Source organism: Pan troglodytes, chromosome 19 (assembly GCF_028858775.2).
Source record: "Pan troglodytes isolate AG18354 chromosome 19, NHGRI_mPanTro3-v2.0_pri, whole genome shotgun sequence".
Classification (NCBI taxonomy): Eukaryota; Metazoa; Chordata; class Mammalia; order Primates; family Hominidae; genus Pan; species Pan troglodytes.
The window spans coordinates 37,918,094-37,945,245 of NC_072417.2; the positions used below are offsets into that span (position 1 = coordinate 37,918,094).

A 27,152-nucleotide genomic window follows, 5' to 3' on the forward strand; every position below is an offset into this window, starting at 1 on the left:
TGGGTGATGAAATAATCTGTACAACAAACCCCCATGACACAAGTTTACCTATGTAACAAACCTGCATATGTACCCCTGAACTTAAAAGTTAAAAAAAAATCCTCAAATTGGTTACTTTTAATGTAGATGAGGAGAAACAGAGGGTGTGTAAATAGGTGAGACAGTAATACAAAGGATTATTTTATCACATTCATGATTTTTGTCCCTGAATGTGATAAATTCAGGAGGTGTGGCATAAATTTCTCTTAGAAGGAAAAGTTAATAAACAGCTTATGCCTGGTTGCCACAGTAATGTGACTTACAGTATTGAGGCTATAGGAATGATATGATAAAATACGGACAGAGATACCAGTCCTTGGATATTATGTCAAGTTATATTTATCTTAGCAGAACTCCCACAGTACAGTCCTTGTTTGCTATAAATATGCTGTCGTCTTCTATTTTCCTTGGACAGTTGGACTCCAGCAAGGCTATTTCCTGAGGATAGCATGAAAAGAAATCAGTTACTTGGGTCTTTGGGCCAGCGTACCGTGCAAGGGAACCAGAGTAAAAGATGGAAATGAACTTACTTTAAAATGTATTATAGTCCAAAGGTTTCATTTTACACTTCAGTAAAATTAGAATATGCTTTGCATAATTACATAGAACATAATGGAAACCCTGGTAGAATTACGTCACCATAAGCCTATGAAGCATGGGGCGGGGGGGAAATTGGGTCTGCGAAGGGCCCCGGAAGTCTAATATACATGGCATTTGTATTGAGGACAGAAAAGTAATTATACCAAGTGGTCTCTAGGTCTTTCAAACTGAACCTGAAGCAGCCCTAAGTGTAGCCCAAGTCCCTTTGTATGGGCTTCAGTGAGTCAGTAACCAGTGCCTTTAATTTATTTGCCAATGGATAGGTATCACTTCACATTGTCAGGTTGAACTCTCTCTGGACAGGTAGATGAAAACTAGGGACTTTATCCATCGCGTCAATGTTATTTTCATCTAACTGGACAGAGTTCCACGAAGGATTTAGATTTCTAAATTAAGAAGTGAGGTGGTCACATTTCGCTGGCTCCGGTTTAACTTCTCAGCCCCTATTGTTTGGCATCTGTCTCCTTGAAGTCCTTTGTAGTTCTTGGCTATTTCTTTGGTGCAGAAGCTTGTTTTCTAAGGTTGAGCAGAGCCTTCAGAGCCTCCCATATTTTTTTAAAACAAGCCAGCAGGGCTCTTGCCTGTACATCACCACTGACCTTTTCCTAAATGGAACTTCAGCACAGTGTCCTTGAGCTTTCCCAGTTCAACGGCCAGATTACAGATCACCTGTAATATGATAGTACTTACACAACACTTAACAATTTTCACAGTGCTTCATTTACTGGTCACATTTGATCTTCCAATTAACAAACATTTGTCTATCCTCTTTATTGTGTGAGGTATGAGACTAGGTATTTGTACAGTCTGATCTAATTCTAGAAGGAGAGCATGATGAGCCATATCAGATAGATACTCAGAGAAGGCCAATGGAATAAGGATACAGTGGTGATAAGACAATTAGGAGAGGTCATTAGTAACATCAGCAAGAGTGATGAGGGCAGAGGCCCAAGTGCTATGGATGAGATACGTGGGAAATGAGGAAATAGAGAAAATGAGTATTTGCTTTTCTTTTCTTTTTTTTTTTTTTTTTTTTTTTGAGATGGAGTTTCACTCTTTTTGCCCAGGCTGGAGTGCAATGGTGCTATCTCGGCTCACTGCAACCTCTGCCTCTTGGGTTCAAGTGATTCTCATACCTCAGCCTCCCAAGTAGCTGGGATTACAGGCACGCACCACCATACCAGGCTAATTTTTGTATTTTTAGTAAAGTTGGGGTTTCACCATGTTGGCCAGGCTGGTCTCAAACTCCTGACCTCAGGTGATCTGCCCACCTCAGCCTCCCAAAGTGCTAGGACTACAGGCATGAGCCACTGCACCCATCCAGAAAGTGAGTATTTGACTTTATTTCTATCAAGTCATGAAGGAAAGGGAGAAAGGACAGAGTCTGCAGGAGGATTTATGAGAGAGAGAGGGGTTTTCCATTTTAATATGGGAAAAACTTTGCATGTATAATTTGAGGGAAATGTACCCATTAAATATATACTACTGGGGTGGGAAGGGGTTTTCATTTTACAGATAAAGACAGAGAAGTTGGCCAGGCACAGTGGCTCATGCCTGTAATCCCAACACTTTGGGAGGCTGAAGCAGGCAGATCACAAGGTCAAGAGATGGACACCATCCTAGCCAACATGGTGAAACTCCGTCTCTACTAAAAATACAAAAATTAGCTGAGTGTGGTGGCGCACACCTGTAGTCCCAGCTACTCGGGAGGCTGAGGCAGGAGAATCGCTTGAACCTGGGAGGCAGAGGTTGCGGTGAGCTGAGATTGCACCACTGCACTCCAGCCTGGCGACAGAGCGAGACTGCAATCTAAAAAAAAAAAAAAAAGGAGAGGTTAGGCAGTTGGCCCTAATGTCCCCACCCACAGTAGGAAGGGCAGTCAGAACTTGAACCTAAGTCTTCTAATGCTAAATTCCATTAATGCCTCTAATTCTGAAAGAGTAAACTCTTATTATAAAATGTCTGCCCTGACCAGGCGTGGTGGCTCACGCCTGTAATCCCAGCACTTTGGGAGGCCAAGGCAGGCAGATCACGAGGTCAGGAGATTGAGACCATCCTGGCCAACTTGGTGAAACCCATCTCTACTAAAAATACAAAAATTAGCTGGGTATGATGGTGCGTGCCTGTAATCCCAGCTACTCGGGAGGCTGAGGCAGAAGAATCACTTGAACCCAGGAGGCGGAGATTGCAGTGAGCCAAGATCACATCACTGCACTCCACCTTGGCGACAGAGCGAGACTCCGTCTCAAAAAATATATATAAAATGTCTGGCCAGGCGCAGTGGCTCACGCCTGTAACCCCAGCACTTTGGGAGGCCAAGGCAGGCAGATCACGAGGTCAGGAGATCTAGACCATCCTGGCTAACATGGTGAAACCCCGTCTCTACTGAAAATACAAAAAACAAAATTAGCCGGGCATGGTGGCATGCGCCTGTAGTCCCAGCTACTCGAGAAGCTGAGGCAGGAGAATGGCATGAACCCGGGAGGTGGAGCTTGCAGTGATCCAAGATGGTGCCACTGCACTCCAGCCTAGGTGACAGAGCAAGTCTCATCTCAAAAATAAAATAAAATAAAATGTCTGCCTTTTCAGAAGATATGAACAGATAGCTCAAAGATAGAAAATAGATCTTAAACAATGAAAAGTTGCTCACTTTTACTTCTAAGAGAAATGCAAATTGAAACTACACTGAGACACCTATCAGACTGTCAGACTGGCAAAAATTCAAAAGCTTAACCACAGTTTATTGGAAAGGCTGTGGGGAAAGTGGTGCTCTGATGCATTGCTGGTGGGACCACAGAATTGTTTCAGCCTCTGCGGAGGGAAATTTAGCAGTGTTTAACAAAAGTGTATCCTGCCTTTGACCTAGCAAACCTGCTTCCACAAATAAGAAATATCATTCATAGGAGACTAGTTGAATAAACTATTATATCAGTACTCATGAAGTACTATGCAGATGTAGGAAAAAATAAGATCTCTATGAACTGTTACATTTAGTGGTTTTGAGGATATATAAAATGAAATATATGTAAAATGAAAGCAATTAATAAAAAATTATGTGTAGCATATTACTTTCATGTAAGAATTGGTAATATGAGTAAGAAGTAGCAATAAGCATATGTTTGCTTATATTTTTTCAAAATAGAGTAAATCAGAAACTAATGAAAATGTCACCAATAGGAATTAAAGAGATAGGAGTGAGAGTGAGACTTCTTAGTTTACTTTTTTTTTTTTTTTTTTTTGAGACGGAGTTTCGCTCCTGTTGCCCAGGCTGGAGTGCAATGGCACAATCTTGGCTCACTGCAACCTCCACCTCCCAGGTTCAAGTGATTCTCCTGCCTCAGCCTCCCAAGTAGCTATGATTACAGGCATGCGTCACCACACCTGGCTAATTTTGTATTTTTAGTAGAGACATGGTGGTCAGGCTGGTCTGTAACTCCCAACCTCAGGTGATCCGTCTGCCTCGGCCTCCAGAGTGTTGGGATTACAGATGTGAGCCACTGCACCCAGCCTCTAAGTTTACTTTTTAATAAGCTTTTGACTTTTAATCACATAAAAGTTTTGTATGCCCAAAATATTAAATGGAAAAGAATAGAAAAAGCACTCTAAAATTGAATACAAGCCAGGTATGGTGGCATGCACTTGTAGTCCCAGGTACTCAGGAGGCTGAGGCAGGAAGATCACTTGAGGCCAGAAGTTCAAGGCTATAGCGCACAATGATAGTACCTGTGAATAGCCACTGAGCTCCAGCCTGGGCATCATAACGAGACCCACCTCTTAAAAAAAAAAAATACAGCTGGGCACAATGGCTCATGCCTGTCTGTAATCCCAGCACTTTGGGAGGCCGAGGTGGGCGGATCATGAGGTCATGAATTCGAGACCAGCCTGACCAACATGGAGAAACCCCATCTCTACTAAAAATACAAAAACTAGTTGGGTGTGGTGGTGCGCACCTGTAATCCCAGCTACTCAGGAGGCTGAGGAAGGAGAATCAGTTGAACCCAGGAGGCAGAGGTTGCGGTGAGCCGAGATTGTGCCATTGCACTCCAGCCTGGGCAACAGAGTGAGACTCCGTCTCAAAAAAAAAAAAAAAATACAGATTGTGGGGAATTCTCCAAGATAACAGATGTGGAGTCTACAAAAATGTCGATATGTCAATATTATGAAAGACCCCCTCCCACACTCCCAAAGAAAGCAGAAGATGTACTGTTCTAGATTAAAGCTAGGCTGGGTGTGGTGGTTCACTCCTGCAATCCCAAATTTTGGGAGGCCAAGGTGGGGAGGATCACTTGAGGCCAAGAGTTTGAGACCAGCCTGGGCAACATAGTGAGACCCCATCTCTAAGAAACAAAAGTAAAAAAATTAGCAAGGCATGGTGCTGCCCACCTGTAGTCTCAGCTACTCGGGAGGCTGAGGCAGGAGGATGGTTTGAGCCCAGGAGTTCAAGGCTGCAGTGTGCCACTGCACTCCAGCCTAGGCAACAGAGCAAGACTCTGTCTCTAAAAAAAAAAAAAAACAAAGTAGCCGGGCACAGTGGCTCACACCTGTAATCCCAGCCCTTTGGGAGGCCGAGGCAGGTGGATCACCTGAGATCAGGAGTTTGAGACCAGCCTGACCAACATGGTGAAATCTCGTCTTTACTAAATACAAAAAATTAGCTGGGCATGGTGGCAGGCACCTGTAATCCCAGCTACTCGGGTGGCTGAGGCAGGAGAATCGCTTGAACCCCAGAGGAGGAGGTTGCAGTGAGCCGAGATTGTGCCATTGCACTCCAGCCTGGGCAACAAGAGTGAAACTCCCGTCTCAAAAAGAAAAAAGAAAGTAGGCTGGGCACAGTGCCTCACGCCTGTAATCCCCGCACTTTGGGAGGCCGAGGCAGGCGGATCACTTGAGGTCAGGAGTTCAAGACCAGCCTGGGCAACATGGTGAAACCCTGTCTCTACTAAAAATACAAAAATTAGCTGGGCATGGTGATGCACGCCTATAATCCCAGTTACTCAGGAGGCTGAGGCAGGAGAGTCACTTGAACCCTGGCGGTGGAGGTTACAGTGAGTCAGGATCATACCACTGCCCTGTAGCCTGGGTGACTCTGTCTCAAAAAAAAAAAAAAAGTGTAGCTAGAGGATAGAGACATGACAACTAAATGTGAAGAATTATCCTTGACTGAGTAAATATAAAGGACATTTTGGGGACATTTGTAGAAATTCAAATATGTATAGTGTATCAGGTTATTGTGTTAATGTTACATTTCTTTGGTATGATCATATTATGTAAGAAAATGTTCTTAGATGATACATGCTCAAGTATTGAAATAAAGTGTCATGGTGCACAAAATGCTCTCAGATGGTTCAGGGGGAAAAAGTATGATATGTACTAAAAGAAAAGGGAAAGAAGGAAAGAAAGCAAATATGGCAAAATATTAATAATTGTGTCCTCCAGATCATCGGCAGAACCTCTTCCCCCAAAGTTTGCCATTTATCCCTATCTTAAAATTTTACATATAATGTTTCCCTCATTTGTTTGACAGAAGCTGCTATTTCAGTGTCTTCTCCTGCCACACACAAGTTCTGTCCTTTAACTCCTTAGATGCAACTTAATGCACTAAAAAGAGTGTGAGCGGCCCTGCGCGGTGGCTCACACCTGTAATCCCAGCACTTTGGGAGGCTGAGGCGGGTGGATCACGAGGTCAGGAGTTTGAGACCAGCATGACCAACATGGTGAAACCCTGCCTCTACTAAAAAATACAAAGATCAGCTGGGCATGGTGGCGCGCACCTGTAATCCCAGCTACTCAGGAGGCTGAGGCAGGAGAATTGCTGGAACCCGGGAGGCAGAGGTTGCAGTGAACCGAGATCACGCCATTGCATTCCAGCCTGGGTGACGGAGCAAGACGCTGTCTCAGAAAAAAAAGAGTGTGAGCTTTGGAATAAGGTGTAGTTCAATGCATAATAATGCTGCTTTTGTATGTGTAAAAATTCAGCAAATGTTTATTGAGCACCTGCCAGGTGCCAGGCACTGTGCAAGGTGCGTGGGTTTCCATAGGGAAGAAAAGAGCTGGTTCCCGACCTCTAGGAGCTTATATTAAAGGTAGTTAGAAAGTAAGCACATAAATAAATATATAGGTGCAAATTGTGATACATGCTGTTGAGGAAAATAGGAGATTACTATGAGCAAGAATAACAGAAGACATCTAATTTAGATTGGATGATGGTTAAAGACACCTCTCCTGCTGTATGATCATGGGCAAAAATTATTTGAATTCTATGAGTTGGTTTTTGTATCTGTAAAAATGAAGATGAAAATAACATTCTTACTCTATCATTTGTGAAAACTAAATGTGATAACATATGAAGTGCCTGGCAACTTAAAGGGCACTGGTAGATGTTATGAGTCTTCTTTTTGAAAGTTCTTCTTCCCTCGCTCCTTTTCAAGTATTGTTTGGTTGATTTGCTAATACTCCTTAACCTTGTCTTTTTGGCTCCATAGGGCTCAGAATGGAATGCCTCCAACTTAGAGGACTTACAGAACCGAGGGTAAGCACACAAAGCAATAGCTGGCACCCCTGTGTAACAGAAGTCCCTGTTTTATCTTCATTTTCCCATCAAAGAGGTATCAGTGGGTAACTTTAATCTTAAGAGTTGCATCTGACTGATTCTAATCAGATGTAATCTAAGAAAAATAAAAATAGCTGGGCTGGGCACGGTGACTCATGCCTATAATCCCAGCACTTTGGGAGGCCGAGGCGGGTGGATCACGAGGTCAGGAGATCAAGACCATCCTGGCTAACACAGTGAAACCCCGTCTCTACTAAAAATACAAAAAAATTAGCCAGGCATGGTGGCGGGCGCCTGTAGTCCCAGCTACTCAGGAGGCTGAGGCAGGAGAATGGCGTGAACCTGGGAGGTGGAGCTTGCAGTGAGCCAAGATCACGCCACTGCACTCCAGCCTGGGTGACAGAGCGAGACGCCATCTCAAAAAAAAAAGAAAAAGAAAAACAGCTATTCTCCCTGTTTCGTCCCCCCACCTCCCAAGAATACCAGCTGCTTTAATTGAAGGGCTTTGAAGAACAAATGTGCAAACCATTGGTGATGTTTAAAATCAAATTTCTATTTTTATGCAAGAATACATAGAATTGCATATGTAGGGTTCACAGAGCTGTTCATTCAACATTGATTGAGCATCTTCTGTGGGACAAAGTGCTAGGTGCTGGGGATCCACAGATAAATTAAGACTCAGTCCCTATCCTGTGTAGTAAGCTGCTTAAAGACTGTAGGTTATGGTTGTGAACTGGACAAGCTTCTGAAATTGAAGAGGACCTATCTTATATTAAGAAAACTGTCCCTAAGCAGCATGGTTATTAAGTTTGATTGTAACAATAGAGACTACAGTGAACATTCAGCAAGTAAAAAGCTGCCATTTTTCCCTTAGCTGATGCCTACTAAGTTTCTTATTGAAGTTCATTCACTTTAGGAGGTCAGCTAATCCCAATAAGAAAAGAGAAAATAAGGTCTGAAATTTGCCATGCTAACTCATTGTGGAAAGAGATAAGACCAGCTGAGACTCAGAGGTAGTGATGGTTGCTGGCTGCCTGTTTTCTCAGCCATAAGCCTCCTGGTTATCTTTACCATTAGTGGATAAATACTCCCTACTTTTTCCCCACATGAAAAGTATTTCATAATTGGCAAAATGAACTTGGAACAGGACTTAAGCCAAATGATTATACAAAGAATTCCGGGGGGTGGGGAGGGGAATCTGGTTGCTTAATTTAAAATTTGAAGTTAAACAAAACTTGGAAAACTTAATAAGAAAGTCTAGAGTTCTTCAAGGCAGAGACTGTATCTTAGTCTTGCTTATAGCTTACTATCTACCTAGCTCAGAGCTGTATAACAAGAGGGTGCTCAGTAAATGTGAATGAATGATAGGTATGTTCACACATATTTGAACACTGTGACTTGGCTGATGGCCAAGATAAGGAGAGAAAATCAATTAGCAAACTGTGTTGGGAATTCAGAGACCTCAGTTCTAATCCTGTATCTGCCGTTTGCCTTATTTGGAAATGCCCCTGAAGCATAAGGACCCCATAATTCAACAAGATTAATAACATTGCATCTGCTTTATATACAAGAGTCTCCTTAAGATTTCTTTAGGAGTGGGACAATGTTTTTTACAAGCTTCTCAAGTCATCAAGCTTTAAAAATTCTGTAATTCTGGCCAGGCATAGTAGCTCACGCCTGTAATCCCAGCACTTTGGGAGGCTGAGGCAGGTGGACCACTTGAGGTCAGGAGTTCGAGACCAGCCTGGCTAACATGGTGAAACCCTGTCTCTACTAAAAATACAAAAAAATTAGCTAGGTGTGATGGCAGGCACCTGTAATCCCAGCTACTCGGGAGGCTGAGGCAGGAGAATTGCTTGAACCCGGGAGGTGGCGGTTGCAGTGAGCCGAGATCATGCCACTGCACTGCAGCCTGGGCAACAGAGTGAGACTCTGTCTGGGAAAAAAAAAAATCTGTACTTCTGGGAAACCTAGATACAGTGTTTAATATTAAGTCTGAGATGCGGTATAGCAGTGTTTGCCAAAAGCACTGGAATCATGTCATATATACATATGAATTTAGAATATAACCCCAGCTGGAGATGAGACCCATCATATCATTTGCTTCTTAGAAGGCTAAATTATAAAATGCAACTAACTATATCTAGTTGTCTTTAAAAACAGTATGGTCAAATTCCCAGATAGCTACTTAGATCTTGTTTCTTAAATTCAGTGATTGTTAAATTTTAATATGTGAAGAATTACAGTTCAGGGATCTGTACACAAAACCACATATAGTGCTGCCTATAGATGACTTAATGGGATTTTCAAGGGTAATTTTGACATTAAGGCCATTTCCATCCAATCTGCTGACTTCAGAACCTTACCCAAAGTAAAATGTTACTCTGTATAGAGTCATTTGGTGCTGAGATGGGAAAAAAGTTTCAAGGAGTTTAGTTCCAATTGGCAGTGACTGCCTACAGCTTTGTAATGAAAAGGATTGGGAAGCTGTGTCCTGCCTCTAGAAAGATAGTGCCATAATTTATTATGAGGTATGGGATTAGAGGTGGGAGATTGTTCATTTTTATTTTAAATAAAATAAGGAGGCCGGGCAAGGTGGTTCAAACCTGTAATCCCAGCACTTTGGGAGGCCGAAGCAGGCAGACCACAAGGTCAGGAGTTTGAGACCAGCCTGGCCAACACGGTGAAACAGCATCTCTACTAAAAATACAAAAATTAGGTGGGAGTGGTGGCGCATACCTGTAATCCCAGCTACTCGGGAGGCTGAGGCAGGAGAATTGCTTGAACAGGGGAGGCGGAGGTTGCAGAGAGCCAAGATCGTGCCATTGCACTCCAGATCTGGGCGACAGAGCAAGCCTCCATCTTGGGGAAAATAAATAAATAAATAATAAAATAAAATAAGGAAAGTGTGTTGCCTGTCTTTTTTTCTTTTTCCTTTTTTTCCTGTCACGCAGGCTGGAGTGTTGCCTTTTTTTTCTAAAAGTTTCATTGAAATATAATTTACATACCATACGATTCACCCATTTTAAATGTATAATTTGTTGGTTTTTGGTATATTCATAGAGCCGTGCAACCATCACCACAATCCATTTAGAACATTTTTTCAACTCGGAAAGCCTGTACCCTTCAGGAGTCACCTCCATTTTTCTTCTTACCCCTGCCCCAACAATCCCTAGAAATCACTAATGTTCATCAACTAACAAAGAGCCACTCTTCGGCTATTTTGAATAATGCTGCTGTGACCATTTGTGTACAAGTTTTCGGGTGGGCTTATATTTTTATTTCTCTTGGATTTATTCTTTGGAAAGGAATTGCTGGGTCCTGTGGTAATTTTGTGTTTACCCTTGGGGAAACTGCTGTACTGTTTTCCATAGCAATTGCACCTTTTTTTTTGTTTTTGAGACTGAGTTTCACTCTTATTGCCCAGACTGGAGTGCAATGGTGCAATCTCGACTCACTGCAACCTCCGCCTCCCGGGTTCAAGCAATTCTTCTGCCTTAGCCTCCCAAGTAGCTGGAATTACAGGCACGTGCCACCACGCCCAGCTAATTTTGTATTTTTAGTAGATACGGGGTTTCACCATCTTGACCAGGCTGGTCTCAAACTTCTCACCTCTGGTGATCCGCCCACCTTGGCCTCCCAGAGTGCTGGGATTACAGGTGTGAGCCACTGCGCCTGGCCAAGCTCGCTTTTTAAATTAAATTTTAAAAAAAATTTGTAGTAATGGGCTTTGATGCCAAGTTAAAACAGATTCAATTCGTGTCTGAGAAAATTTTTGGCCACTTGACCTTAACCACAAATTTGGTTAGCTATGGCTGCTTTCTTTTTCTGTATTCATTTCATTGATTTCAGAGTTTGGGTTTATAGAACTTCACATTTGTGCTGAGAAGGAAGCAATGTCTCAGAGAGAAATGAGTGAGTCCATGCTGTATTGTTGGAGTAAACTTAGACATCCAGCTATGTCTAAATCACAGCATTAAGAAAAGATAACATTTGGTAAATGGAGCTCAAGCATTTATTGAGATTGTGCAGTGAGAAAGATAATAGAAGACTGTTTTGATAGAGAAACTCTCTTCTGCAAGCATCTTAGTGTAGAAGAATCTTCAGATACATCGATGCCATAGCAGCCAGTAATGCAGTCAAATGAGTTTAAGGGAGTTTGAAGTCCAGCTTTTCTCTGACCCTTCCAGTTCTGTCCTCATTTGCCTTTCATGTAGTTTAGAGAGAGTAATTGCACAAAGCCTAACAATCTGGCATTCAGAAAAATAGGAAGAAATCGTTATTCATTCTCTCTTTTTTCCCTTGGGGTACATGTCAGTAGTCTGATTTTATACAGATGACTTTCAGAGAATAAATTGTATTGCTGACAATTTTAGTAACTGAGAAAGTGTCTGATTATGGACTCAAGTTGATTCTTTGGAGTAAAATATGAGGCATATTTTCAGAATACTATCAAGGATACGATTTTGTAACTACATAAACTGAAAATGGAATTTAGATGTTGAACATGGTGAATAACTTTTTGCTTAATAATTCCCTGGTGCCCAGGTATGCCCAGGAACCCTGCTGTATCATTTCTCTAATAAATAAATATAACCTCTTAGTTTTTTAGCTGTCTTCATTATTTTTGTATTTAATTTCAGTCTATGGAATAAACAAGTTTTAAGTAAGAAAAAACAGTGCTGGGAATTGGATTTAGCCTGAGTAGTAGAGCACATATTCTCCCTTGGTTTCCTTGCAGGGTACGGTATATCTTGAATGTCACTCGAGAGATAGATAACTTCTTCCCAGGAGTCTTTGAGTATCATAACATTCGGGTATATGATGAAGAGGCAACGGATCTCCTGGCGTACTGGAATGACACTTACAAATTCATCTCTAAAGCAAAGTGAGTAATAGTCCTGCACAATGTTGTGATCTCTGTTCCTCTTGCCCCACCACACATGGCTGGGTCCTGAGGGCTGTAGACAACTTACTGATGGTACTCAGGAAAAAGGAACTAAGGAAAGGAGGAGACTGAAATCTGTTTAATCCTAGGCAAAAGACTAGTGACTCACTTTAAGTAAAGTAAACCCCTAGGAGAAAGTAACCTCATGTTGGCTATTTCCATTGAGCACAGAATTAAAGAAAATAGACTTAAACTGCAGCAAAAGATACAGAAATGAGAGAAGGAAGAAATTCTGAATGAAATTAAGTTGCCAGTGGGGAGTTTTAAAAGTTATATCATAGAAATTATTTCAGATAGATAGAATACTGGTCCTCCCCGCTGAAGATAAGGAGACAAACTTTGGAAATCTTTTCCTACTCTCTTACTTTATTTTTATGATACTCTAAATGATAAAATTTTTCTGTGGCCCTTCTGTTGATGTCTTCCTTAAATTAGTTGGCTCTTCTAGTGAGAGTATTTTGTATTAACTTAGTGTTTGGTATTAATGTCAACACTGCCTTTTTGTTTTTAAGTCCTTGGGGATTTCCTTGCCAATCCTATTTATTCCTTTACTAGAGAGAACCATAAACGAGCTTGTTTGCCACATCTTCCTTCAGGTAGGACTATGTTCAAACCATCCCTGGCAGATGAGAAGTGCTTTTGTATTTAAACTCCTTCAAAAATAATTTCACACTTCTCTTAAGGACCTTCATGGTCAGGAAGTTCTTCCTCTTAGTTTCTCTAAATCCTCATACTCTAGCTTTGAGCCTATTCCTTTATTCTCAGCAAGTACCTAAAAGAGTGTTTTATATTTTTGAATTCTGTTAATAAATTATTCCCAGTAATAATACCATTCGTGGCATGCTTACTGTTCTCTCATGTAGTATTTTCTAAGATCCAGAGGGGCAGATGTTGTCAACATTCAGAGAGGTCAAATAAGTGGTGAAGATAGGACTTGAACAAAGATCTTGCTGAGGCGGGAGGATCACTTGAGCCCAGGAGTTCAAGATTAGCCTGAGCAAGCCTCCTATCTCTACAAAAAAAATTTTTTTTTAATTAGCCGGGCACAGTGGTGCATGTCTGTGATACCAGCTTCTTGGAAAGCTGAGGGAGGTGGGAGGATCGCTTGAGCCCATGAGGTTGAGGCTGCAGTGAGCTGTGGTCGCACCACTGCACTTGAGCCTGGGTTTAGGGGGGGGGAAAAAAACTTGTCTCATTTCAGAATCCAAGGGTACTGGAATAGTCTAGTTCTATAAGGAAAAGGTACTAGAAGGCTAGGCCCCAGTCCCAGTGAAAAGAAAGGCTAATTTTACTTAGGATTAGGGAGAGACGTACGGGGCACCCAGGCACAACTGAGGGCACTCACTCTCAGGCTTTTGCGAGCATAAATCAGCACCTAAGAGTGTGTATCTCTTAAAATGCTCCTATATCTCATCCTAATCAGGACCCTGATTTTTTTTTTTTTTTTGAGCCAGAGTCTTGCTCTGTTGCCCAGGCTAGAGTGCAGTGGTGCCATCTCGGCTCACTGCAACCTCCGCCTCCCAGGTTTAAGCAATTCTCCTCCCTCGGCCTCCCGAGTAGCTGGGATTACAGGCACACACCACCACGCCTGGCTAATTTTTTTGTATTTTTAGTAGAGACAGGGTTTCACCATCTTGTCCAGGTTGGTCTTGAACTCCTGACCTCGTGATCCACCTGCCTCAGCCTCCCAAAGTGCTGGGATTACAGGCATGAGCCGTTGCGCCCAGTCTGCCCAACTAATTTTTGTATTTTTAGTAGAGACGGGGTTTCACCATGTTGGCCAGGCTGGTCTCGAACCCCCAACCTCAAGTGATCCACCTGCCTCAGCCTCCCAAAGTCCTGGGATTACAGGTGGGAACCACCACACCCAGCCCCATATTGCATTTTAATTGTGTTTCTCCCACTGAATCCTACCCTTTAGGATAAAAGCTGTATGTTACTTACCTTTGCATCCCAGCACTTTGCACATTGCCTTACACATATTGTAAATGCCTAGTAAATGTTTGCTGAATGGATTAAAGAAGCATAATATTAACATTGAATAATTAGTAGTGAGCTGCCTCACTCTACCCTACCCACACATTTGATTATAAATGTATATGAGTGTACCAAAGTGGAGAGATTGCATAGCAAGAAAATGGAAGAGCAGGACAGGACACTTGGAAAAATCTAGAAACCAACTTTTAAAATATCCCCACTATTGTATTTTCCTCTATTCTTTACCTCAATCCCCCAAACAAGGAAACATGGATCTAAATGCCTTGTGCACTGCAAAATGGGGGTGAGTCGCTCAGCCTCCACCGTGATTGCCTATGCAATGAAGGAATATGGCTGGAATCTGGACCGAGCCTATGACTATGTGAAAGAAAGACGAACGGTAACCAAGCCCAACCCAAGCTTCATGAGACAACTGGAAGAGTATCAGGGGATCTTGCTGGCAAGGTGAGTCAAGTGACTTTCTCCAATTCTCCCTCCTTTTAAGATCCCTAAAGCAAGATGAAGTGTCCTTCTCTGTAGCTACTTCTCAAGCTGATTTGGATGTTATATTTTTTCAAAAAAGACTTATTTCTCTATCAATCCAGTTTTCAAAACATAAGTGTAAGCATTTAAGATTTGCATGGGCTGGCCGGGCACAGTGGCTCACGCCTGTAATCCCAGCACTTTGGGAGGCTGAGGCAAGCGGATCATTTGAGGTCAGGAGTTCAAAACCAGCCTGGCCAACATGGTGAAACCCCGTCTCTACTTAAAATACAAATATTAGCTGGGCATGATGATGGGCCCCTGTAATCCCAGCTACTTGGGAGGCTGAGGCAGGACAATCGCTTGAACCTGGGAGGCAGAGGTTGCAGTGAGCTGAGATCGTACCACGCACTCCAGCCTGGGTAACAGAGCGAAACAACATCTCAAAAAAAAAAAAAGAAAGATTTCCCTGGACATACTGCCAATGGGATAGCTCTGCCCCATAAGGAGCAGTACCAAAAATTTTTTTTAAAGAAAAAAAGAGTAGTATGGAAGATTAAGCATTTAATCTTTCAGGTTGATATAATTAAACTAAAGGATGGAAATACTAAATATTAATACCACTTTTCAACATCTTATAAGACTAGGTTCAGCTGCCTTTAAAAAAAAAAAATGGATACCAGTGACTCTCAAGGTAATGCGAGGCTTAGCTGAAATTCTTGGAAATTTTTTGGCCCATTCATTCATTCATATTTTGTTTGTATTTTTTATGTTTTTTGAGACAGGGTCTTACTCTGTCACCCAGGCTGGAGTGCAGTGGCACAGTCTCGGCTCGCTGCAACCTTTGGCCGACTCTTTTTTTTTTTTTGAGACAGAGTCTCGATCTGTCACCCAGGCTGGAGTGCAGTGGCGCGATCTCGGCTCACAGCAATCTCCGCCTCCCAGGTTCACGCCATTCTCCTGCCTCAGCCTCCCGAGTAGCTGGGACTACAGGTGCCCGCCACCATGCCTGGCTAATTTTTTGTATTTTTAGTAGAGATGGGGTTTCACTGTGGTCTCGATCTCCTGACCTTGTGATCCGCTCGCCTCGGCCTCCCAAAGTGCTGGGATTACAAGCGTGAGCCACCCCACCCGGCCTGGCCGACTCTTTAAAAAAAAAAAATAAGTACCATCTGCTAATTTGGGTATTTCTTTACCTCAGTGCTTGTTTTCACTGAGCCTTCTCCAGTAATTTTGATCATGTGACAAATCAGCAGAATAGGGATGTGTATAACTCCGTTGAGGTATGAAAGCACTTCCTAGAAACAATTCTTTCTTATTTAAAAAATATTTTGGCCGGGCGTGGTGGCTCACACCTATAATCCCAGCACCTTGGGAGGCTGAGGCGGGCGGCTCACAAGGTCAGGAGTTTGAGACCAGCCTGGCCAATATGGTGAATCCCCATCTCTATTAAAACTATAAAAATTAGCCAGGCATGGTGGCGGGCACCTGTAGTCCCAGCTATTCGGGAGGCTAAGGCAGGATAATCGCTTGAACCCAGGAGACGGAGGTTGCAGTGAGCTGAGATCGCGCCACTGCACTCCGGCCTAGGCGACAGAGTGAGACTCTGTCTCAAAAAAACAATTTAATCCAATTATATATGCTTTTCAAAAATGCAGAAAATTGCAAAAGGAAAAAATAGTTAATGAGCTCAATACACACAGACAGCAGTTGACATTACCAGTTTCTCAAGGTTTTACTCTATCACATATTTTGGTGGCTATTTTCGCCACAAAAACTGTTCTGTAGTCTACCTCTCCACTCAGTAACAGGTCTTGAATGTCTTCCTGTATCGGTAAGAACCAGCTGTTTTCAATAATAATTTGGTAATTGGTTATAAAATGAGTAATTAATTGCACTACATTATTATCCCTTTGGTGGTTAAAGCCACCTTCAGCAGCTCTTGGGAACAAGCATCAGATATTAAGTGATTTAAGGATCAGTTTCCTGAGATGCTACATGCTGAAATTCTGTGGATTTCTAGATTCTGCTTTGTTTTTTCCATGTAGGTATATTCTAGGTGGTTTTGTTAGGGTGAAGGCACAGCTGTCTAGAAGCAGTTGGGGCTGGTGCCAGTGTTTGACTCCAGTGAGTCTTATGATTTGGTCTTGACTCTTGAATCTGGACTGTGTTTCCCCTGAACAAAATGTTACATAGCCTTCCAGCCTATCTGGGCAGAGGGATCACCCTCCCGCCCCCGAAGTATTGTGAAAATGTGGCCACAGCATAGCATTATGGTTTCCACTAAAAAACCCCTCCCATTTACTCAACATTTGGCATGATTTTATCTGAACCATTCTCTTAGGAGGCTGGGAGGATACTGAAGCATCCTGTGTTTAAAATAATTTGTAGGTCTTTGGGGCCAGATTTTGATGGCATTTTTAGCTTAGATCAGAAGGTAGGATGTAGCAGCTCTTTTTGGCACAAGAAAGAGGCATCTGAGCATTCAGCAAGAAATAAATATATATTCCCAGACACACATGACAGATGTTGGGCAGTGTCCTCACGTGACCCACTGAGAGAAAGGATACTACGTGTCCTGCCAATTTTAGTATTTATTCTGGAATCCCAGGCTTCTGCAAGCTGTTGGGTTGGGTTTTTTTAATGTGTGTGGTTTTCCTTAGTTGTTGAAGGAGTTTCAGAAAAATCTTAGATGAGGATAAGAAGGGCAGTATAAACCCAAAATCACCTTTTCTTTCCTTTCCCTTCCTTTTTTTGCTCCATCTCAGCTTCCTAGGCTTGATTCATGGAGGGAGGGACAAGCCCTGGGGAGAGAAAAGCACAGAATTTGAGTCAGTAGATCTGGTTTCCATTCCTGGTTCACCCTCTTGCTGCAACCCTGAGAAGTTACTTCACATTTCTCATCCTTACCTGACCCCATCTATAAAATGAAAATCAAGAGATCCATCTCACAGGGTTATTGTGAATAAAAATGTGTTTGAATGTTTATTACGTATCGTTGAGAGTTATTCAGATATGATTCTCATCTTCCTCCAAGGCTACCCAGAAGACACGTGTATGTGCCATTTATTTCCTCTTCCATGACATCACTACTGCCTCCTGCCACCCACAGACATATTCCATTCAAAACTGAAATGGGAAGTGTTCCTAGAATTTCCTATATTGTGGTGTTTTCTGGATTTTAAGTACTATCTAGTGCTAGGGATGTCACTTAGGCTGCTTTTGGCTGCAAGTAATCAATTACCTCAATCAGGATCTCAGCAAGAAACAGCAGACTCAGATTAGGATTATTTGAGGAGGATTATTTATTTATTTATTTATTTATTTATTTATTTATCGAGGCAAAGTCTCACTCTGTTGCCAGGCTGGAGTCCAGTGGCGTGATCTCAGCTCACTGCAACCTCTGCCTTCCGGATTCTCCTGCCTCAGCCTCCCGAGTAGCTGGGACTACAGGCGTGTGCCACCACGCCCAGCTAATTTTTGTATTTTTAGTAGAGATGGGGTTTCACCATGTTGGCCAGGATGGTCTCGATCTCTTGACCTCGTGATCTGCCTGCCTCAGCCTCCCAAAGTGCTGGGATTACAGGCGTGAGCCATCGCACCTGGCCATTGAGGAGAGTTTTATAAAGGGACTATTTACAAGTGTGGCATTGTAGTGGAATCAAGGGACTTGTATCAGCAGGGCTGTTTGGAAACAGCTCCTAGACCCAAAAAGAGAGGAAGCAGTTACTAGAACCTGGAAAGAGACTCTTGTTAGAGAAAGGCACTTTAAGAGGCAAGCAATAACTTCCTGTCAGAGGGACACAGCTAGCCTGAGGTAGCCCCGTGCTGAGGGAGCTAGGGGAGTAAATACCTTGCCCTCACTCTCTTTCCTCCAGTCTCCTTCCAGAACTCCCCAATAGCCAAACCCTCTGGAAGTCAGAAAACTAGGGGCCCTGTTGTTGTGCTGCCTCCGCAGCAGCAAACAGGGTGGAGAAGCTGAAGAGTGGACCCTGCGGGGCAAATAAAAGATAAAAGTTGTACCACTTATCATCTCCTTTAAAAAGAAACAAAAAAGTGGTCTCTGTAATGGCTCAGTGGTAATGTAATCATGGACTCTGGTGTTCTACAGCTTTCTGTTCCACCTTCCTTAGTTAACAGCTTGGTCCTTGAGGTTGTCTGACAATTGCCAGATGTCTGCCACATCTCTAGGCGTCTGTAAATTGTACAGCATCTGGCTGAAGAAAAGGGGCATTTAAACTGGATAGGAAGACCTTCCCCAAAAGCTCCCCACCCATTGCCCTAGGACTGGGTCATATGGCCAAGAAAATAGAATTTCCAGGACTGGATAAAACATATTCACAGCCGGGCACGGTGACTCACGCCTATAATCCTAGCATTTTGGGAGGCCGAGGCGGGTGGATCACTTGAGGTCAGGAGTTCGAGACCAGCCTGGCCAACATGGCTAAACCCCGTCTCTACTAAAAATACAAAAATTAGCCAGGCATGGTGGTAGGCGCCTACAAATCCCAGCTACTCGGGAGGCTGAGGCAGGGGAATCATTGAACCCAAGGTGCAAAGGTTGCAGTGAGCTGAGATCACGCCACTTCACTCCAGCCTGAGCAAAAGAGCAAAACTCTTATCTTAAAAAAAAAAAAAAAAAAAAAAAGGCTGGGTGCAGTGGCTCATGCCTGTAATCCCAGCACTTTGGGGGCCAAGGTGGGCAGATCACGAGGTCAGGAGATTGAGACCATCCTGGCCAATATAGTGAAACCCCATCTCTACTAAAAATACAAAAATTAGCTGGGTGTGGTGGTGGGCGCCTGTAGTCCCAGCTAATCAGGAGGCTGAAGCAGAATGGCATGAAGCCAGGAGGTGGAGCTTGCAGTGAGCCGAGATCATGCCACTGCACTCCAGCCTGGGTGACAGAGCAAGACTCCGTGTCAAAAAAAAAAAAAAGCGTATTCACATTTATCCTCTGGATCTAGGGAAGTGCCACATTTCCTGAACCCATGGGACAGTGAACACCCAAATCAAATCAGGCCTCTGACAGTAAGAAAAATGGCTGTTGGATGTATAGCTGTTAGGGTCTGCAATCTATGATGTGTTATTAGGACACCTTGGCACTTGTAGGCTAACTGCCAAGTGAATAGGCCCAGCAGACTTGCCCAGCACCAAAGTACCACTCCAGATCTGCCTGCTTAGAAGAGCAAAGAAAAAAATCTCCAGACTCCTATGACTGTATGAAGCTCTATCAAGCCTTGCAATTTAGGTAAGCAGGAGAGGAAAATCCTTAGAAAAATCTCACTCATTGTTTGCAGAGAAAGTCCATTTCCTGTCCAAGTGTTTAGATCTTGCATTTTATATTTTATCCCAAGAGGCCTGTGGTGGTTTTCTCAAAGAGGCAGAGCCCTGATCCTAGCATTCGCTAGCTCCGTGGTTATCCAGGGTGGCCCTGGGTATTTAATTTGAGGTGGCAGCTCTCTGTTTGAGGGCATTCACTTAGTACTTTGGCCTTAGTAGAAGAGAAGTTTTCAAAGTGACACCAGGCTCCTGTACTGATTTGTGAATTGGTTACAGTCTTAATCAGAGTATGAGGGTATGGGCCAAGCCCCTCTGAAATACAAGGGACTTTTTGCACCTCCCAGTATATCATTAAAAGCCTGGAGAAGGCTAATGTTTAATATTTCCCTTTAGACCTAAAAAGAAGGGTATCATAAAGCTACTTATAGCATTTATATCTGATTTTATTTTTTCTGTTTTTATAGATGGGGGATGGGAGCAAAACAAGAGGCGGTGGGGCGGGGGGGGTGTCTGTGTGTGTGCCTGTGTTTTAAAACTCCATTAAACTGCCAGCAGCCCTGTTTGTTATTCTGCACTCTGATCATGCAGGTATCTGGCAGATTTATGTTCCATTAGACAGGTTTAGATTTCAAGCAGACCATTTGCAAGTTGGACCGTGTGTCTGTGGTATTAGGTTTCAGTGTATAGGGGACAAGGAAAAAAACCTGGGTGGTGACCAGGGAGAGTCTGTGCCATGTTTCCTCAGAAATGTCAGTTTTGATTCTTTGAGTGCCCCTGTCACAAGGGCCAGAGGAGGCAGGGTTGTCTTTTACCCTGGCTTTGCTGGTGGAGACACTGAGGTCTAGTTAGCTGATGCACATTGGTCAGCTGGCAGTAGGCAACCTGAGAAGGAAAGACATGGACTCCTGGTCAGGTGACAGCCAAGAGCAATGGAGATTTAAAAGGATTTTCTTACTAGCTTTCCAGTTAAATAATCTTAAAGCATCTTGGGCGATGCACATCACACAAAAAAATATTCAGATAATGCTTTTTCTCTTCCTTTATACAGGCTGCCTAATACCCCAAAAAGTAACTATAGGCAGCCTGATTTTACTATAACTCCTGGCCCTCTTTTTTTTTTTTTTTTTTTTTAAAAAGACAATGTCTATATTGCCCAGGCTAGTCTCACTCAACTCCTAGGCTCTAGGAGTGATCATCATGCTTTAGCCTCCTGAGTAGCTAGATTACAGGTGCAAGTACTCCATTTTTAGCAGCCTTTTCCTTTATATAACTTTCTCAGAGTTGATGTTTCACCAAACACGTAACAATATGAAAGTGGAGGCAAGATAATGGGACGCCTTATGCATCTGTCATTTAAATTTCCTTCTTCTTGTGCTCACTTGGGCAGCACATACACTAAAATTGGAACTATACAGAGAAGATTGGCATGGCCCCTACACAAGGCTGACAACTTAAAAATATTTAAAAATAAAAATAAAATTTCCTCTTGTTCATTAACTAGGTAAAAGGCCAATTATTTCCCAGAATGACCTAATCACCTTATGTATGTCTGTGTCTTTATATGAATCCAAATTCAGGTCAGAGGCCACTCAAGGGGGAAAAGGATCTGAGACTTGGTTATATCATCCAGGATACAGACCAACTCTGAAGTTCCTTTTTGGCAAGCTGTTTATTTGCTGCCTGCCTGGAAGGGGGTGGGAGGTGGGGAGTTGGCCGAGTTTAAAATTTAATAGTTTAAAATAATAGATATGATCTAATACATTACATCTATTCCTACCAGTGATGAAGTGTTAGAATAAACTGTCTCAGGACAAAGCTTCATTGGAAAAAAACAGTTTAGTGTAACCGACTAAAACATGATGAGGCCAGGCGTGGTGGCTCATATCTGTAATGCCAACACTTTGGGAGGCCGAGGTGGGCAGATCACTTGAGGTCAGGAGTTTGAGACCAGCCTGGTCCAACATGGTGATACCCCGTGTCTACTAAAAATACAAAAATTAGCCAGGCATGGTGGCGCATGCCTATAATTCCAACTACTCTGGAGGCTGAGGCAGGAGAATTGCTTGAACCAACACAAGGGAAATAAATTGTGGCATACTCATTACACTCTGTGGATTACCTTTATACACAGTGATGAATCTTTAAAAAAAATCCATTGGTGAAGAATATATACAGTGGGATACCATTTATATAAAGTTCAAGACATGCAAAACAAAGCAGTATTAGGAACAAAACATGTTGACACTATAAAGAAAAAAAAGGGAATGATAAGCACAAAATTCAGGATGGAGGTTACCCTTGAGTAGGGAGGAGTGAGGAGGGGACCCCTGAGTGAGAAGTGACACGTGGAGTAGCAGTGTTTCACAGGCAATGGAGATGAATCAGCTGCTTGCCATTCTCCCTCCAGGTCCTATTGCAAAAATGAAAACAAGGCAGCAGCATCAGACCTATCTTTAGATTGTTTTTTTTTTTCCTCTCTTTTACAAGTGTCAGTTTAATTCCAGAGCCCTGGCCCAGTATTTTCTGATGATTTTCTCCCCAAGGAAGAGAAGGAAATCCCTGCTGGTTACACAGCTGCGATGTCAGACTTCCTCTGAAACATGCACTGTTGCTGCCTATTAGCATAACTTCAGTCTCTCATTCTCTCCTGACTGATTAGTGATCTGCAGGCAGTTTAAAAAACATACTTTGGAGGGGCCGGGCGTGGTGGCTCACGCCTATAATCCCAGCACTTTGGGAGGCTGAGGCAAGCGGATCACGAGGTCAGGAGATGGAGACCATCCTGGCTAACACGGTGAAACCCCGTCTCTACTAAAAATACAAAAATAGCCAGGCGTGGTGGCGGGTGCCTGTAATCCCAGCTACTCAGGAGGCTGAGGCAGGAGAATGGCGTGAACCCGGGAAGTGGAGCTTGCAGTGAGCCGAGATCGCGCCACTGCACTCCAGCCTGGGCGACAGAGCGAGACTCCGTCTCAAAAAAAAAAAAACAAAAAACAAAAAAAACATACTTTGGAGGATTCTTGGGATCATTAAACTTCTCATTTTGCCTGTTCTGTTATTAGAAGAGTGAAAACAGCCACCCCCTGAGAGGTCTTCCCAGTGATTTGCATCCCAGGCATTGTCCTACTATGGTGGGTGAGAGAAGCTGGTGCAGGTTTGAACATCCTCATGATAGGTGAGGGATAGAAATTGGGGAATACACTCATATTTATTTCAGGAAACGAGGATGTCTGCATATAAGAGAAGAAACTTTAAAAGGAAACCACTGGCCTCAGTTGGTCATAATGTACAACTTAGGCCCCACCTATCCAAACAGTCAGCTTGCCCCTCCCCACAGCCACTCACTTGAGATGCGTGATATGTTGTCTCCTCCTAGGGGTGGCTGGAGCTCATGCAGCTTGGAAAGGGTGAAAACCCCATCTTATACCCAGCTGATTGATTACAGCTTGTCTTCATAAAAAGATTGACCTGCTCCTTCCCAGGAAAGCACCCCTTTGCTGTGCAGGCATGAGTCAGAGAGAGCCCCACCCAAGCAGCAGACAGGCAGGGGTAGCTGAGAGCAGGTGCAGAGTTGAGAACAAACAGGGGGTCACATTAGTGCAGGCGCCTGAGCATGACTCGGCAGAGCCCAGGCGTGGCCCGGAGCCCAGGGCAAGTTGTTTTGGGCTGAGTTTCCCATTCCACCCTGCGGTTTGGTAACTCCTCATCAGCTTGTAAGTCATGGAGACCACACCCCCAAGGACCATACTTAGTGACCTGTTTCCTGGGCAGATGAACCTGACCAACAAAAGGGCCACCTTTCTCTTTTTGGCTGGGGTTTTGGGAACTGTTTAAGAGTGTGTGGTTTGAAATGAAATCTCCTCCCTACCTCAGACCTCTTTCATAAAATGGTGATGGAGGGGAGTCTTCCTTTGGCCCACCTGCTTTTTCCACGTGTCTCCTTAGCTTAATGATTTTTACCCAGAGATTCTTCTGAAAGGGCCTATCCTTTATGCTATTCCCTTCATTCTGTTACTAAGCTTTCTCTCCAAATTTACTAGCCCTTCCTTTGCTTTCTGATTCCAGAATGCTTACCGTGCTCCTCATGCCCCCATGTCAGTCATTAATCCTACATCAGCTCTTCATCCCAGTTATGAGGACTTGGTAATAGGTTCCAACAGAGTATTCCCTTTGTGTTACTTGTATGTTTTGATTTTAGTAGGTTTTTTTCTGATTATAATTGTTAAACATGCCCATTTTTTAAATTCAAAAATTGTAAAAATATAGAGGCCAGGCTTGGTGGCTCACTCCAATAATCCCTGAGGCCAAGGCAGGAGGATCACTTGAACCCAGGAGTTCAAGACCAGCCTGGGCAACATAGTGAGACCCCCATCTCCACAAAAAAAAAAATTAAAAAATCAGCCAGGTGTGGTGGCAAACACCTGTAGTCCCAGCTACTACTAAGGAGGCTGAGGCAGGAGAATCACCTGAGCCCAGGAGGTTGAGGCTGCGGTGAGCTCTGATCGTTTCACTGCACTCCAGCCTGGTGGCAGTGTGAGACCGTGTGTGTGTGTGTGTGTGTGTGTGTGTGTGTGTGTGTGTGTGTGTAAAATATAGAAAGTAAAAGCCTTCCCCAGAAGTATTTCTACCTTTCTTGAAAGAATCACTATTATCAGTTTGGTGATGTTCCTCCAGATTTTTTCCTATATTATTCTAACATAGACACTAATTTCAAATGTGTTTGAGGTTTTTTTTTTTTTACTGAATAGTATACCTTGTATATCATTCCGCTAAAATACCTGACAGGTTTTTTTTTTTTTTTTTTTTTTCTTATCACAGAAGATTTCTGTAGACCTGACAGCTTTTAACAGCTTCACAGCATATAGTTGTATGGATTATAATGTAAATCCTTTTTTGTTGTTGTTTGGTGTCTCATCTTTTAGTATCACAAATAGTGTCATAGTAAATATCTTTTTTTGTTTATTTGTTTGTTTATTTGAGATGGAGTCTCGCTGTGTCACCCAGGCTGGAGTGCATTGGTGCAATCTCGGCCCACTGCAACCTCTGCCTCCCGGGTTCAAGGAGTTCTCCTGTCTCAGCCTCCCGAGTAGCTGGGATTACAGGTGCCCGCTACCACGCCCAGCTAATTTTTGTATTTTTAGTAGAGACGGGGTTTCACCATGTTGGCCAGGCTGGTCTCGAACTCCTGACCTCAAGCGATCCGCCCGCCTTAGCCTCCCAAAGTGCTGGGATTACAGGCATGAGCCACGGCAGCCGGCCAGTAAATATCTGTATATATCTTTCTTTATTTTTTTATTTTTTATTTTTTTGAGACAAGGGATCACTCAGTCACCCAGGCTGGGTGCAGTGGCACAATCTCAGCTCACTGCATCCTCACCCTCCTGGGCTCAAGCAATCCTCCCACCTCAGCCCCCTGAGTAGCTAAGACTACAGTCATACGCCACCACACCTGGATAATTTTTTATATTTTTGTACAGATGGAGTTTTACCATGTTGCCCAGGCTGGTCTTGAACTTCTGGGCTCAAGCGATCTGCCCGCCTCGGCCTCCCATGAAGTGCTGAGATTACAGGCGTGAGCCACCTTACCTGGCCATATGGATATCTGTGTGTACTTGTAGTAGTATTCCTCCAAGAAAAATGTATTAAGGAAGAATTGTTGGTTAAAGGGTTAAATTTGGAGAGCTATTGCCAGATTTCAGTCTTTAAAATCTACAGTTCAGCTGGTTGTGGTGGGGGGCCAATGTGGGCATATCACTCGAGGTCAGAAGTTCAAGACCAGCCTGGTCAACATGGCGAAACCCCATCTCTACTAAAAATACAAAAATTAGCCAGGCATGGTGGCATGTTCCTGTAATCCCAGCTACTCGGGAGGCTGAAGTGGGAGAATTGCTTGAACCTGGGAGGCAGAGGTTGCAGTAAGCCGCTGCACTGCAGCCTAGGCAACAAAGCGAGACTCTGAAAAAAACAAAAAACAAAAATTCTGAATTCACACTCCTCCTATCAGTATATGAGAGGGCTTGTTTAGCCATACCATCATCAACACTGGCTGTTACCAACCATTTTAATTCCTGTCAGACTGATAGGTAAAAAAAACTCACACTCATTTGTTGTTGTTTTGCTTTGTTTTTTGCTATTAAATTGAGTGTCTTTTCAAACGTTTATTGCCTAGTTCCATTGAGCAATAACAAAGCATTTTTACAAGTTAAGATTTATCTGGGAGTGTTTTCCTGGGAGGGTGTTGATTATCTTTACAAACCAGATTAAGATACTTCCTGTGTATGTCCTCCACAGCAAACAGCGGCATAACAAACTATGGAGATCTCATTCAGATAGTGACCTCTCAGACCACCACGAACCCATCTGCAAACCTGGGCTAGAACTCAACAAGAAGGATATCACCACCTCAGCAGACCAGATTGCTGAGGTGAAGACCATGGAGAGTCACCCACCCATACCTCCTGTCTTTGTGGAACATATGGTCCCACAAGATGCAAATCAGAAAGGCCTGTGTACCAAAGAAAGAATGATCTGCTTGGAGTTTACTTCTAGGGAATTTCATGCTGGCCAGATGGAGGATGAATTAAACTTAAATGACATCAATGGATGCTCATCAGGGTGTTGTCTGAATGAATCAAAACTTCCTCTTGACAATTGCCATGCATCCAAAGCCTTAATTCAGCCTGGACATGTCCCAGAAATGGCCAACAAGTTTCCAGACTTAACAGTGGAAGATTTGGAGACAGATGCACTGAAAGCAGACATGAATGTCCACCTACTGCCTATGGAAGAATTGACATCTCCACTGAAAGACCTCCCCATGTCCCCTGATCCTGAGTCACCAAGCCCCCAACCCAGTTGCCAGACTGAAATCTCAGATTTCAGTACAGATCGCATTGACTTTTTTAGTGCCCTAGAGAAGTTTGTGGAGCTCTCCCAAGAAACCCGGTCACGATCTTTTTCCCATTCAAGGATGGAGGAACTGGGTGGAGGAAGGAATGAGAGCTGTCGACTGTCAGTGGTAGAAGTAGCCCCTTCCAAAGTGACAGCTGATGACCAGAGAAGCAGCTCTTTGAGTAATACTCCCCATGCATCAGAAGAATCTTCAATGGATGAGGAACAGTCAAAGGTAAAAACTGTCTTTATAGTTTTCCACCTAATGAAGTTCTCTTCAAAGGTAAATTATTTGGGATTATGTTATGTTTGTTTTTGATGGAGAGTCTGGCTGAGGTTTTCCTTGAAAACTTAGGGTTTAAATATTTTTTAAATAATTTG

The 27,152-nt window shown here is 43.2% G+C and overlaps 1 protein-coding gene and 1 non-coding gene across 23 annotated transcripts in view; both read left to right on the plus strand.

Annotated features, from left to right (window-relative positions):
* SSH2 (slingshot protein phosphatase 2) overlaps positions 1–27,152 on the plus strand; it is a 303,729-nt gene that overhangs the window by 266,698 nt on the left and 9,879 nt on the right. For all 22 annotated transcript variants that reach the window (XM_016932093.3, XM_016932091.3, XM_016932092.4 and 19 more), the window contains 4 exons: positions 7,122–7,168; positions 11,931–12,077; positions 14,379–14,579; positions 26,172–27,006. In XM_016932093.3, the coding sequence (XP_016787582.1) occupies positions 7,122–7,168; positions 11,931–12,077; positions 14,379–14,579; positions 26,172–27,006 (1,230 nt within the window). The remainder of the gene's footprint in view (positions 1–7,121; positions 7,169–11,930; positions 12,078–14,378; positions 14,580–26,171; positions 27,007–27,152) is intronic.
* Positions 21,252–21,362, plus strand: LOC112206236 (U6 spliceosomal RNA). Its single transcript, XR_002940419.1, has one exon. It is a non-coding gene; the product is annotated as a U6 spliceosomal RNA (small nuclear RNA).